The sequence below is a fragment of the Marmota monax genome, unplaced genomic scaffold (assembly GCF_021218885.2).
Source record: "Marmota monax isolate L192 unplaced genomic scaffold, Marmota_monax_Labrador192_F-V1.1 WCK01_AAM20220418_F8-fsc00048, whole genome shotgun sequence".
NCBI lineage: Eukaryota > Metazoa > Chordata > Mammalia > Rodentia > Sciuridae > Marmota > Marmota monax.
In genome coordinates this window covers 1,880,001-1,894,714 of record NW_026694895.1, presented here as the reverse complement: position 1 = coordinate 1,894,714, position 14,714 = coordinate 1,880,001, and the positions used below count along the sequence as shown (strand labels likewise).

General features: G+C 35.1%; 1 protein-coding gene across 8 annotated transcripts in view; it reads left to right on the top strand.

Annotated features, from left to right (window-relative positions):
- Gpd2 (glycerol-3-phosphate dehydrogenase 2) overlaps positions 1-14,714 on the top strand; it is a 195,388-nt gene that overhangs the window by 111,599 nt on the left and 69,075 nt on the right. For 5 of the 8 annotated variants that reach the window (XM_046426900.2, XM_058573513.1, XM_058573512.1 and 2 more), the window contains 7 exons: positions 129-260; positions 1,136-1,294; positions 5,564-5,676; positions 5,760-5,838; positions 6,034-6,132; positions 9,003-9,124; positions 9,460-12,352. In XM_046426900.2, coding sequence (XP_046282856.1) covers positions 129-260; positions 1,136-1,294; positions 5,564-5,676; positions 5,760-5,838; positions 6,034-6,132; positions 9,003-9,124; positions 9,460-9,580 — 825 coding nt within the window. In that variant the 3' untranslated portion in view covers positions 9,581-12,352. Of the gene's footprint in view, positions 1-128; positions 261-1,135; positions 1,295-5,563; positions 5,677-5,759; positions 5,839-6,033; positions 6,133-9,002; positions 12,353-14,714 lie in introns of those variants that run through there. The other 3 variants (XM_058573515.1, XM_046426902.2, XM_058573514.1) reach the window with 2 other exon arrangements.

The following is a 14,714-nucleotide window of genomic DNA, read 5'->3' as shown; positions in this document are numbered from 1 at the left end:
ACTCTCCGAGAACTATTAGTTACAGGCTATAAGAAAACTGACAAGATGAGCATGTACTTCTTTTTTTCTTTGTATCTGAAAGTTATCAATAGTCAAAGTGCCTGCCTAATGTAGTTTTATTTCTCTAGGTGGCACAGCATCTTGCTGCCACCTACGGAGACAAGGCTTTTGAGGTGGCCAAAATGGCAAGTGTGACCGGAAAAAGGTGGCCTATTGTTGGAGTGCGACTTGTATCAGAATTTCCATATATTGAAGCAGAGGTATGTAAATTGTCATGTGGCTTTTCTTTTCTACCAGAGGATGCCATTCATCTGTTCATTCTTTATTATCTTTAAAAATCATATGCAGTTATTTTAATGTGGATGTTTCAGCTAAAACCTGGAGTAAAATGTCTGTCTGCTCAGTTCAGATTCTTTCATTAAGAAAATGTAAATTCTGAAGTGATGTTGATAGTGGCTTTAATATAAAATGTGGATTTCTTTTTTGCTTGATGAAGCTATCTCAAGTCGTCCCTTTTGTGAATTTGTAGCTCTTCAAGATTGTACCACTCCTGTCTTGCCAGATGACATGCTGGCTTTGACATTTTCTCAAAGATTTAAGTCTAGTTTCTCATCATGTTTTCAAGTTTTATGAAAGCAGAGACCATGCTTTATTTTTATTCCTAATTCACTGCCTTGAGACACTGGTGTCCAGTAAGCATGCACTTGATTGAATTCAAGGCTTCTGCCATCTAGTTAGTCTAAGACAGAAAACTTTGCAGCCTAGAGAGACGAGACCATAACTTTCCTAATGCTCATCCTTTGCCTATTCAGCTATGTAAATTAACTTCCCCATAATGTATAGGCAAAGAGAAGTAAGTGATTACTGTGGATGGTTAATGAGTAGTGATGCAATTTGCATGTTTATGCTAGGTTCTGTTCACAACGAAGGCATTAACTCTTGTCCAATTTATCCCATTTTCCAAACCTCCTTTGGCAGCCAGATGGAGGACTTGTGTCGAATCACCATTAGTCTCATGATTCCTGGAGAAACCAGAGTGTAGGAAAAAGGGTTACCTTTCAAAGCACAAATTTTTTTAAGTGAAACTTTACTCTTTTATAAAGAAATGCCTAACTATACTTTTTCCTGAATGCAGGTGAAATATGGGATTAAGGAGTATGCCTGCACGGCGGTGGATATGATTTCACGGCGCACTCGCCTGGCCTTTCTCAATGTCCAGGCCGCAGAGGAAGCCCTACCCAGGATTGTTGAACTGATGGGTCGAGAACTGAACTGGGATGACCATAAGAAAGAGGTATTCTATCAACGTTGAAAACTACTGTTCCCCTTAAAAACCTGTGACAGCTTAATCTGTTTGGAGAAGATAGCATAATTTTTGATGGTGATCTTCGATTTCCAGCCAATATGTATATGTGAATATATGGAAAATGGAAAGATAGTCTAAAACCAAATTTTGTTGTTTATGAAAAATATAGAGAATCCCCTTTATTTTATGCTCATATTTTCTGGAAAGGAAAGATTTGAAGATTGTGGAATAGAACCTTTTCTAGTTTTCATTGAAACTACTCTCAGGATGTATTCAGTGAAATTCCTACTCCTGCTAATTTTCATGTGGTTAGAAATAGCAGTCTCACTGCCTGATGACTAAGTGCTTATCATTTGTGTCATTTGAGAGTTTGTGTTTACATCCACGTTCTAAAAAGCCAGTGATGCTCAGATTCATGTTTTTATACACACGTATGTGTGCATGTGTATGGATGTGTGTAAGTGGGCTTGCTATAATAAAAAGAAGATCTTTGTGTTTTTAAATTAACCCACACTTTTGTGATATGCCCAGGCATATCAAAAATTACCTTCTATATTCACTGGCCTCAGTATCCTTCCCCTTGTCTCACTTGAATCCATTTCCTTTAGGCTTTGTCCTCACCACTTTGCTGTATCAACCCTGGCCAAGCTCAGCAGTATCTTCCACATTGCTGAACATACTTATCCACTCTTGGTCCTCATTTGACTTCACCAATTAAAAGCATTTGACACAGTTTATTTTTCCCTCCTTCTTGAATGATTTTCTTACATTCTGGGAGGCCAGTTCTCTTGGCTCACCTTCTGCCTTCTCCACATCCTGCTTCCACAGATCTCTCCATATCATGAATAGCCCTTCTACCTTCAGTTGCTTAGTCTTTAATCTTAATATCATACTCTGTGTATTCTCTTGCACTCTCTAAATCCATCAGCAAACATTATTATCATATTTGTTATCTTCAAATAGTGGTTCAGTTTCACCCTTTCTTAACACATTCGACTGCTGTCACCCTGATTCAAGTCCTGGCATCTCTCAGATGAATTATTGTAGTTTCTTCCCTCCCCCAAACTGGTCTCTCTGCTTTAATAACTTTGGTGATTCTATTAAAACAAAATCCATGTCATTGGATATGTCAGTTTGAAATTTAGAGGGAGAGCAGAATTGAAGATATAAATTTAAATTAGTTTTTAAGCCATTTGATAGGACCATGGAGGGAGTTAGTGTAGTTAGATGATGAAAGTGGCCCAAAGACTGAGCCCCGGAGCATTCTAAAGTTGAGGGGTTGGAGAGACAAGGAAAAATCCAGTAGAAGGAGAGAAAGTAATAGCTAGCGAATCTGAGGGTGTGTGAAAAGACTGAAAGGGAGTTGTGACCCAGAGGATAACTTAATCTGTTTGGGATTCTATAAGAGAAATACCATGGATTAGTGTTAGGAAGGCACTAGTCATTTTGGGGTCTGGTAGGGCCCAATTCCAGGCTCAGAGACAGACACTTTCTTGCTATATTCTCAAATGGATATAATTAGCACCCATGTCATATGCTGAGTGTGCAAGTAAGGATAGGGTATGTGTCCTGTCCTTTAAGTGTAGATTGTCAAACATGGTTACAAATCAGAGTCACTAGGGAAATGGGGGGGGGGGCAGATTTCAAGGTTTGCCATCAGACCATCAAACTCAAAGTTTTCATAGGTGAGAACATGGCCCAATATTTTTTTAAAAATCCTTATAGTGATTTTAATGTAATGTGCTGTAGTGTTCGGATGACAGAAGTCACTAGTGAAACAATGCCTCAGTCCTGACCATGCTGCTCTGCGGGAAAACCTGTAACCCCATTTTATGGTTGAGGAAACAGGCTCACAGAGCAAATGCCTGTCAGAGTTCACACAAGCAGTAAGCTGTGGAAATGGGACTGAAACCTGGTACTCTGATCCCAACCTAAGCTTTCCCTACTATGCCCTGTTACCTCTGCTTTAGCCAAATTGGTGTACACCTCTTCCAATTTTGTGTGTTGTTTGAACAGCTAAGGCTCTATAAAGAGTCAAAACAAGAATGAAACTTACTCTTGTGCTGCTTACTTTTGTGAAACTTACTCTTATGTGTTCTTATAAAACTTACGGCTGTAATGATTTAAATATGCAAGAACATATTTAGTTCTAGGAATTCAGGTGGTAGGATGTAGGAAGGAGGAGGAAAATTCTGTAAACTGGTTGTCTTTGGCCTTCCTGGGGAACTACATTTAACTTCATTTCAAATGTTATGAGCCAAATCATATGCCTAGAAATGCTCTTCTTTCCCCCCTAAGAAAGTAACAAAAATAAAAGACCTAAAAGATATAATTTAGTATCTGAGACATAGGAGTATTCATGAGAATTGTGCATAGTCTAGAGAGAACAAAGGAGGGAAAAAAAAAGAAAAAAAGAAAAGGTTAGAAAGTTGGACTTCCGAGAAAAGGTTAAAAGCATTGGGATTATTTAACCTGCACAAGTGAAAGAGGAACAAGGTGATAAATAACTCTCTGTAGATGAATTGTGGTTGTTTTTACCATTCAATACTTAATGAGTGACTTGTATGCTGAACCAAATATTTTAGGGGAATAATAAATAGCTCGTAGTTTCAAGTATCTTGAAATCTAATGAGGTAGGTACAACACATATATATGTCAAAAATATGTGTGATATTTTCAACATTTAGAGAAATATTTAGATTTACTGTTGCTCAAGACCAAAACCCAACCTACTAGGAAGAGCTGACTAGGGGGGGAAGGCCTTCTCTGGTGAGTTTGGGATTGATAGAGGAGTCAGCAGGGACATTTAGATAAAGCAACATTGCCAAATTGTGACCATGGGATATAAATGAATAAATATGAAAAGATGACTGCAAGAACAAAAGAATTTGGGAAATTCTGAGTTAAATAAATAATGGAAAGTGTTTCATTTAATTTAGATTATTGGAATTTTTACAATGCTTATGTGGAGTGTCAGTTTCCAAAAGAGAATTTATTTGTAATCAGATCCAACTCTCACTTTATGAGTGGGATGAGCAGGAAGGGGGTTAGTATTGCTTAGGACATATTTTGGGAAATGTTTTCTGGTAGGATTTGGTAAGAGTTTATACCATTCAGACAGGAGATACATTTTTTCATTGAGAAACTTTAAAGTGAAGATTGCCTAAGTAGATTAGTCTTTAAAAAAAAAAAAAAACACCTTTTCAAAGTTGATTCCAAAGAGGAGAAAAAGGTTCATTGAGTAAAGAAGTAAGTGAAATGTCTCTGGACCAAGCCAGCTGATAAACACCAAATTGCTACTACAGTAAGGCTGCCTGGGCACTGGCAGCCTTACTGTTGTTGTAGCAGCAGCAGCAGTAGTAGTAGTAGTAGTAGTAGTTCAGATCTTCACTTTTAATTGTTTGTTCTTTTTATCAAATTACATGGAAGACAAGTGCAATGAAAGGGTGGATACCATGAAGGAAAAAAGAATTTAAGAAAAGGTTGTTGTTGGAGAGGAAGCATTAGTGATGGTATTTTCATAGTAATGCAGTATCAGTTAAGATTGGGGACATTGAAACAGTATAACTACTAAGGATAGCATTTCTTCTTGAGTCTGAAACTATCAGAATGAAGGCCATATCATTTTGACATATCTAATCCCAGGATATCTGCCTGGGCACTGACAGCCTTACTGTAGTAGTAGTAGCAGTAGTAGTAGTACTAATAGTAGTTCAGATCTTCACTTTTAATTGTTTGGTTTTTTTTTTTAACCAAATTACACAAATCTGGTCCAGTAGCATTTGCTGGTCAATTCTATGCAAGAATACTCTTAAATTAAAAAAAGAAAAAGCAGAGAAAAAAGCAAATTGCATGTAGCAATATGAATCATTATACTATGTGAGAGCAGCCAAACACAGAAGACTATGTTCTATATGAAATTCCAGAAAAGACAAAGTCTGATGACCATAAGCAGATCAGGAGATGCCTAGGGCCCGAGGTCAGGGGAAGGAATCAATTGCAAATGAACATGAGGAAATTTTACAGGGCAGTAGAAATGTTCTGTATCTTGATTATGTTAGAGTGTATATCAAATTGCATATCTAAAAGGTATGTTTTATTGAATATGAATTATACTTCAATATAAATGGAAGAAAGAAAAGAAGTATACAGTCAGGTAAGTGAGGATCAACTTCCTATCTGAAGACTGAACGAGGAAAGGATAAAAAAATCAATAATTCTTTCTGTAACTCTTTGAACATTGTGTGTCTCTTTTAGGAAGAACTTGAAACAGCTAAGAAGTTCCTATATTATGAAATGGGCTATAAATCCCGATCTGAACAGTTAACAGATCGCACTGAAATTAGCCTATTGCCTTCAGACATTGACAGGTACTTCTAATAAGCTTCTATCTTTTCTTTTTATTCTTTTCCTGTGTAAGTATATTTTCCCATTATCCCATGTTGTGTTCCAGGTACAAGAAGAGATTTCATAAGTTTGATGCAGACCAAAAAGGCTTTATTACCATTGTTGATGTTCAGCGTGTATTAGAGGTAACTTTTTGTTATTATTCAATATCAATCTTAGATAGCAGAAGAATAAAAGATGATATGAGACAATTTTTTTCTCATCTAGTGTTTTCTACAAGTAATATTTTTATTTTTATTTTGAAAGCTTGCCATATTAGAAAGAGGATATGAATAATTTTTAATTAAACTTCATTATTCTGTGCTTTTCTTTTTCCTTAGAGTATCAATGTGCAAATGGATGAAAATACACTACATGAGATTCTGAATGAAGTAGATTTAAACAAAAACGGACAGGTTGAACTCAATGAATTTTTACAGGTGAGTTGTGGTGAAAGGAAACAGATGTATTTGCTTTTATCTTCTGGCTGTCATTATCTTAAATGGATGTTGAAGAATAAATTCTTAAATCCACACATTTGTCACTTCATTCTGAGAAGGAAGAAAGCTTGAAGCCAACAAAGGTTGATGTTTGCCCACAGATGAGACTCTTCTTGGAGCATATTTTTTTTTTTCTTTTCATAAGAAACCTTCTGTTACACTGGACAGTTTAGGTGAAATTTAAGTTAATTATGGCTTAGAGGATTGAATAAGAAGCTTGCGTTTTAGAGAAGTGTGGTATGCAATGTCACTGCTGGACCATGTTCTACCTTCGTCAAGAGAGGCAGCAAAATATTTCTAATGTGGAAAGAATTTTTTAATAGAAGAAGTTTAAAAATGATAGCTATATTTATTTAAGAACCATATTCACTTGGGAATGCGATGATTAGATTATTGCATTATAAAGAACCAAAAAAGCCAAAAGGGGTCAAGACTATGTACAATTTAAGCATTTCCATTTCTGATTTTTAACTCATTTAAGTTTTGATTGTTTAATTTTTGTAACCATCAAGGAAATTAATTTTATTGCTTTAACTTTAAACTGGATGCTATACGTTATTCCGTAGAAGTTCCTTACAGAAAGAAATTCAACAGCCTCTCCCCCGACCCCACGTTTTTAGCTGTCCATATAACTCTGATTATGTGAAGGATGTATTGGTTTCCAAGCAGCTAGGTTTTGTCTGTGGTGCTTGTTGGGCAGGTATTTCAAATGAATGCCAGGTCCTGCTTGCAGCATGGCAATGATGAATGCTGAACATGAAATAAATTAATGCTGGGGATTTTGGTCAGTGTCAGCCCTTTCTTCACTGTGTCAAGTTAAACAAACAAGATCAAGGCAAAGGAAATGGTAATTGTCTCTCTGGAGATGAGCTGCAGATAAGAGCATTGTTGAATCTAAATGCAGAAAATTTTCACAGGTTGTGTCCGGCATTACAAAAAAGAATGTTTAGCTTACTGTTGAACTAAATGCATATTTTAAATTGAATTTAAAATTTATGCTTGGGAATTGGAAACCATTTGATGCATTTAGTTTTCCTGGAGAATGTTTTATTGTTTGTCTCAGAATTTTAGAAAACTTGTCTTCAAAGAAATAACTTATGCTTCATTTCATATGTATTGTAAATAAACAACAGCATTTGGGGTTGAAAAACCTGGGGTTTTTGAAATAATAAGAATATAATTTTATGGATATGCTATATGGTTTGGGTTTTAAGTAATTTTCTTGAACAAAGAGAGTTAAAACCCAGAAAATAATTTAAACCACCTGCAGGTTTTCTTGTAGAATTTAATAATTATTTCTTGTCCAATTCTAAATGAAAGAGGCTATTCATGCTTCCAGTTAGTACAAATATACAGTATAGTATTCAACTTTAAAATGCTGATCATATATCTCATGAAATGTATTCACACCCAAATATGAATTTTTTCTTATAATATGATTTTTAGAAACAAGTGACATTTAAAGAAACCCTTAAGTTTTTGAGGTTGGTGCATGCTATACTATTTATGGCTGGAAGAAACTCTTGCTCTGTCAGTTTTGTTAGTTCTGCTAAACTTTGAAGGTCTTCCTGGAATCAGAGACAAAACAATAAACAATAATTGCTCTGTCTTTAGAGGTCAGCATTTCTTATATTATTACATTATTATTCCCCAGATGTAAAGTGTGTTTTCAGATTTGTTTGTTTGTTTTAATAGAACATTTTCCTTTTCTGAAGATTAAGGGCCCACATTCATCCCATAGACATCTATTTTTGAATATAGATATAGTTTTTTAATCATCTTCACAGAAGGGTCACTATAGATACTGCCTGGTTACATGACTTTATTTCCAGATTTGGGCTTTAATGACACTTCTGCATGTAGGAGTCCATCTCTAATAAGCAATCACTTGTGAAACAGCTTTTAATAAGGTCATGAAATTCTGATCCAGCCCCTTGGCAGATGCCTCTGACTCGTATGCAGAGCTGATTTTAAGAAATGTATCTTTATAGGCTAAAAGCCATAATCCTAAACATATTTTAAGAATTTTTATACATATTTTTTTTTCTGATGAATGGCTACCTCTGTTCTTTTTAAAGTAAATAAATAAAAAAGACTGGAGAAATGAGATCAAGAAAGGCAATAGTTAAAACCACATCAATGTGAAATGGAAAAAAAAATCCACATGCTCATAATTGCAAGGTGCTTTCCCGATTAAAGGCCTTTGCCCGCTGACTGCATGTAATTTCAAGACTAATTCTGATTTTATCCATTGGATAAAAATGAATTAGGTAAAATCTGGGCTGTGGAGTGCTTTTAATTCTTAGGGTAGATCTCTGGGTCTACTCCCAAGGACTTAAATGTAAATTACTTTAAAAGTCTTTAAGGAATTTGGATTTAGGGGACTTGAAGTTGTCAAGTACAGTAACACTAAAAAAAGGATAGTTAAATACAGGTCATGCATTGTCTTTGCTCAATCCCTGAGATTTCTTTTTAAGATTTTTAAATGGAATTAAAGATCCAATATTTGAAGTTGCTTTTTTTAAAAAAAGTATGCCCAGAACACATTAAGGGACAAAAAGTACACATTAAATCTGCTTTTAAAGGGAGGCTGATTTTCTAAGTAGATGTTGTTTTTGCAGCAGTGGTGAAATACCTGCCCCTTCTCTTTTTGAAGTGTTCAAAAATTGTGCTCTTGTCTGAGCTGTAGTACTTGCTATGGCTTTTGATGGAGCACTTAGTTACCTCTGCCTGCCCAATGGTAACCATTAAAATGCTGAGAGGAATTGTCTGTCCTGCCTTCTGAATCCGTTGCGTATTTTCTCTTTAAGCTTATGAGTGCTATTCAGAAAGGAAGGGTGTCAGGAAGCCGCCTTGCTATACTAATGAAAACGGCAGAAGAGAACCTGGAGCGACGAGTTCCGATTCCAGTGGACCGTAGCTGTGGAGGATTGTGAGATCCTTGTTTTTTATTTTGTTTTGTAAATCTACAGCCTATAAACATAAGAGCAACAAATCACCATGTAACAGCCAGAGATGACTTCAACCATTATAAAACAATGGCTGTGATAGTTGCCTTTTTTAACACTGGAAAACATTCCAAAACTTCAGAATGCTGGTCTATTTGCCAACTTAATTTGCCAATATTTTATTTGCATCTGCCATTCAATCTAACTTCTAAAAAGTGTATTTTCTCATTTTCAATGCACATTGATTAATGTTTTGCACTCATTTTGTGATCTGTTAGGCATAACACTCTCCTTTTTTGTTTATTAATTTATTTTACAGCAGTTCTAGAGGTAGAAATGGAAAAGAGAAGCTGGAAAAAATTTGTGACACACACAAAGCTGTGGACCTTAAGCTTGTGGATAGCATTTTTGTTCTTAAAGAGAGTGACCTGTTCAAATGATGGTATTTATGGAGACTTCTCAACTCCTCCTCCTCCAATCTGACTACCTTTCTCTTCCAAACAATGCTACACAATATTATATCTCAAGCACAGTTGGCCAAACTGGAGAGGGAAAAAAAAGTTTAGATCTGGTTAAGAGAAACTATGAAAGGTGCTGGAATTGCAGGTGTAAGATAAGGATAGCATTGACATTTGCTGGGAGTTATAGTGATAGTTTCATCTCAGCAGTTCATTTTTTCTACCTAGTCACTGCTGGTTTTCTCTGACTATTATGGGTGCCAGGAAGATCCTTGTTTTTTGTTTTGTTTTGTTTTAACTTTAAAACCAGCATGTAAGTGGCAAATTGTATGTAATGGTATGGGACCAAATCTCTCCAATCTTTATCGTAGTAATACATTTAATGGTTAAAGATGTTTCTTTATAAATTCATATAGAACACTAGTTTCAATCCCCAAATCCTAAATTTTGAAATAGGGGATATTGTCAAACCTGGACTTTTTTTCTAATGGGTATCTGCAATCCATAGTAAGAGGATAAATAATCATTAGTTAATATAATTATATGTAAAATAAGGAAATACACTTCAGTATCCAAGGTCAATCTTGTTTAAAATCCTTATGTTTCTGCACTCAATGAAAAAATTATCAGTTTACCAAAAATGATAAAAACAAAATGAAAACCATACCAAATGCACACATATACACAGCAAAAACAAAAATCAGTGTGCAATGAATATAACAAATAATGCACTAAATGAAAAAATGAAAAATGCCAGTTTGGATGCTTTTGCTATAGTTTTGTTGGCATTTTTAACTAGTCATCAGTATTAATTGAGCTTCCTCTTTTGATTTTTGACACTACCTACTTTTTTTTTTTTTTTTTTTTTTTTTAAGATCAGGTTTTGAGTGTAATAGGAAATGTATTTCCTATTATTTCACCACAGGCTGTCATTGCCTGGACTTGAGGTCCTAGTTTCTTGAACTGGTACATAAAACACTTTTGTGTTATTATTTCCATTTATGTCAACATTATAGAATATCTCTATGCCTCATTCATGTGGGTTATGAGCCTGTATATCATAATATGAACTGGGAGGTTCACTCACCTGAGCCTCCACCCACACCCTCTGAAACGAACATCAGTCGCAGGGAGAGACAGCATCTTCACTCATTTTATTTTAACATGAAGTTTAGATCTTAACCACTTCCTAAAGGAAAACCTAAAACAGAGTGAGTGATGCTCCCAGGTGTCACTGTGAATTTTATTTTCTTTCAAAGTGTGAATTCTTTACACTGGATTTTTTCTCTTTTAATAAATGGAAGCTTATGGTTTTGCAACTGGAATGTTTTTTTATCTACACAATAAATTTCACTGTTTAGAACCCAGTGTTACTAAATAGGTATAAAAGCTGTCCTTTATCACTCCAGATGATATATCACAATATTGTACATTTGTTCTTTCTCTCTTTCTCTCTCTTTTTCTAGTTAGATCAAGATAACGATGACTTGTATCCTCCCTGATTCTGTTACAGTAGGGACAGGCTTAGAATGACTGGCTCTGGCAGATCTGTGTTTGTTAAACAGGCCTCGTTTGTGCACGCTTTGCTGTGAATGAAGTTCCTTTAAGGACAAAGAAAAGTGTACTTTTCTTCACTTGAACATATCTGCTTTTGCTTAAAATCTGCTAATTCTAAAAAGCATTCGCTCCTTCACCAATCCCACAGACTCGTTTTGGAAATGAACTGATTTAAAGCCATTACTGTGGATAGAACACCCCAGCATTTTTGTGTAAATTTTTCATTAAACCTGTATAGTCATTTTACCTGATATAAAAAAAAGGATAAAGAAATAGGGGATTAAACCCCTTTAAAACTTATACCAAGCACAAAATAATTTTTTTCTTCTCGCCTAAACATGATACTAGTTGGTTCTGTTGGAGTGTTGGGCTGTGTATGCAGGGATTGCCTTTTATGGTCAAGTGATTTATTACTGGAGTCTTTCAGGGGGGACTGAGGTAAAGGAACCCCCGTCTGTGCTGGAGAGTTGAAGTTCCTTTAAATGGCCCCCACCTCTGTCATCGCAGTAGTAATAATGTTGGATGATTAGTTAAGCCAAGGTTGTCTCCCTCAGATCCATCCTGCTGCTGTTTTCTTGCTTTCAATCAATTTATACTGACTGTAACTTTAGGATTTCTACTATTAAATGCATGCTTCCTATTGTGCCTTAGTTTCTGGCATTTTTTGTTTGTTTGTTTATTTGCTTCAAAATATGTAGCTTCCTGTTTTGTACAACAATTTCATTCTTTTACTAAAAATACTGTAAGGATCATTGGGGATTTTATTTTTCTTTTTATGCATTTGTAAAAATTTTTGGCATATGAATGTAATCATATTGAAGTCAGTGATGCTATAACTTGCACTGTGTTGCATTATGTCTGCTTTTTGTAGGAAATAAAAAAGCCCTACTGTGTTTTCAATGAATATCAAGTATAAGCCCAGTGTGGAGTAGATATGCACACTGCATGTTTGTGTATGTGGCACTTTTATGTATTGTGTTGGGTTATTGTTCTAGATTGGACTGTTAAATACTATGTTTGAGGCTGGGTTGTCATTTTTATAACTGTCTTGGTGTTTTATCACCATTATTTATTACTTTTGATATACAGAATGAGCTGCATGCATTTATAGAGCAATAAGAGGATGTATTTAATGTGCCTTGTTTTTAACTGAATAAGAACTGAAAGCATGAATCAATAAAACTGATTAAAATGGTCCATTTGCTGGCATTTTGATGTTACTTGTAGTCAGACAAATAACTTTGATTACTGTTGAAGTTTAAAAGAAAGTTTGAAAATATATTCAGAAACTATATTTTCAATGACACATATTCATTCCTTTAACTTGGGATTTTTATAATTTTATCTCTAAAAGTGAAATATCTGCAGAGACGGATGTGAATTTATGAGACACCAGAATTATTTGTATTAATTTGTTACTGCAGCCTTTAGGGCATGACTTTTGTATTGTGCAATCTTATTCCAAAATTACATTCATCCTATTACAACTCAGTTGGATTCCTTTTTTTTTTTTTTTTGGTCTACTAAAGCCTTTCTGCCTATGTGTTCCCAGGCACACTGATGAATTTTATCATAACTAAAATCAATAGAAATGAATGGGAAAGATTACATAATCCATTTTGATCATCTTACATGTCAAGTTAGTGCAGGGTTGCCAAGTGTTGATAAATGCTCTGATAGAAAAAAATGCTATATATTTTCATTGTCAGTAAATCAGTAAGGCTGTTATCAGTTTTAACACAGGGCAAATTTTATAATGCACATGTTATTTTGTAGGTTTTAATTTACATGTGTACATGGAGTACATTCTCAATTTGTGGTTTAGATGTGCTGCCTCCCAGGTCTGCATGCTCAAAGGCATCCGTGAGCTTCTGAAGGTTCTTTGAAATTGTATAGAATACCCCAAAGCAGTGGCTCCCAGACAGACTTGGAACAATGAACTGTTTGTTCAGTGCCTGGAAAAAACAAATACATAGCAGTTCACAAATTTGATAGCACTTTAAAAATTTTCAAACTATTGCCCCCAGTTTTCAAAATGTATAAAATTGATGGTTTTAAAAAAGGGAAATATGATACTAGCATCAATATTTTGCAATTTTTGTCAGCAGTGCATTGTCACTGTTGTCAGATTTTACCTGATGGCATTTGACTTATGAAGGGAAGAAACAACAGAAGTTTTAAATTGATCTGGCACCCTGGTAATGATAGAATTCCTGTTTAGGAGACAGAAATGATGAGCCTTTTGTTCCCATACTTTGTATTTTAGGTCTCTAATTAGCTACCTAACTTGTGAAAATACAGGCAGAGAACATGATGTATGTGAACCTTGATGATACCCAGACAGTCCTGCAGGTCTTGTGCTAAGAAGGCTGCGGGCCTTTTGCAAAAATCAATAGATATCTTTATATTTTGCTTGATACCTGGTCCAGAATAATAAGATTCACATGATCTAAGCAAAATACTGCTTTAGCAGAATTATCAGTACCATCTTTTTTTCTCTACATTTGACATGGAATTTAATTGTTTAGCATACCCTACTGAAGAAATTCACATTGGAGTTCTTGAATTTAGGGAGGTTAGGGATGGATGTATTCTATAGGCTTAGGTAATATATCATGTTCTGTGAAAAGAGATAGGAGGATTGGATTGCATAGAATTTGCCTTGGATATTAGAGCATGGCATGTGGTACTGCTGGTTACATGAGCTTGTGAGCCATTCATGTCTACTGTGTTGTGTCTTAAGCAGAGCATCCCTGTGCTCATTTTCTAGGTACAGTGGCTCCTATAGAACCAGGCTCACTTTTCTTCTTCATTGGTTGCTAGTAGCTTTCTTCCACTGTGTCAAGGAGTTGGGAGGTTTAAAAAGATCTATAAATATATATTTTAAATACTTTTTTCTTTTGACCATGGTTCCTAAATAATCTTACTTAATCTTCAATTGCAGAGTGATTTTTTTATACTCATAGAATTTTAAGCAAGGGCTTTCCTCTGTCCAAACTCCTTCCTTTCTAAAGACATTTAAATAGTTTCTGCTTCTTCCCTTTTATGTGTTACTAGTTAGATTTTCTCACCATTGCTTCAATATCTTTTTTTTTTTGTTTTTCATCTCCATCATTAATTGATTTACAATTCATTTTTATGCATACAGAGTTTTTCCTATCCAAGTTAAGAAGCTGTAAATCTTAGATCCATTGAAATGACAGTGAGAAATATTTCATTTTATCCCATAAATCATTTGCCATCCTTATTGTAGAAAAATGGCAAAATTATGGTGTAGTATGTTTTCATAAATTACCCTGCACACCCCCCCAACCAGCTTCAGTTCATTTCATTATCTGTTTGGAAAGACCATAAGAGTCAGAATCCAGACACTTGTGGTAAACAATTCTGATTTTACAGCAGGCTAATCAAAATTTCATAACGTTACAAATTAATCCTCTGGTACTGTGAGGAATTTAATTCGTTTACAAAATATATCATCTATTTTATAAGTCAAAAATAGCTTGATTTTAAAGTACATCCCGTGATTGCTAGTATAGCAACAGGGGAAGAGTATCGA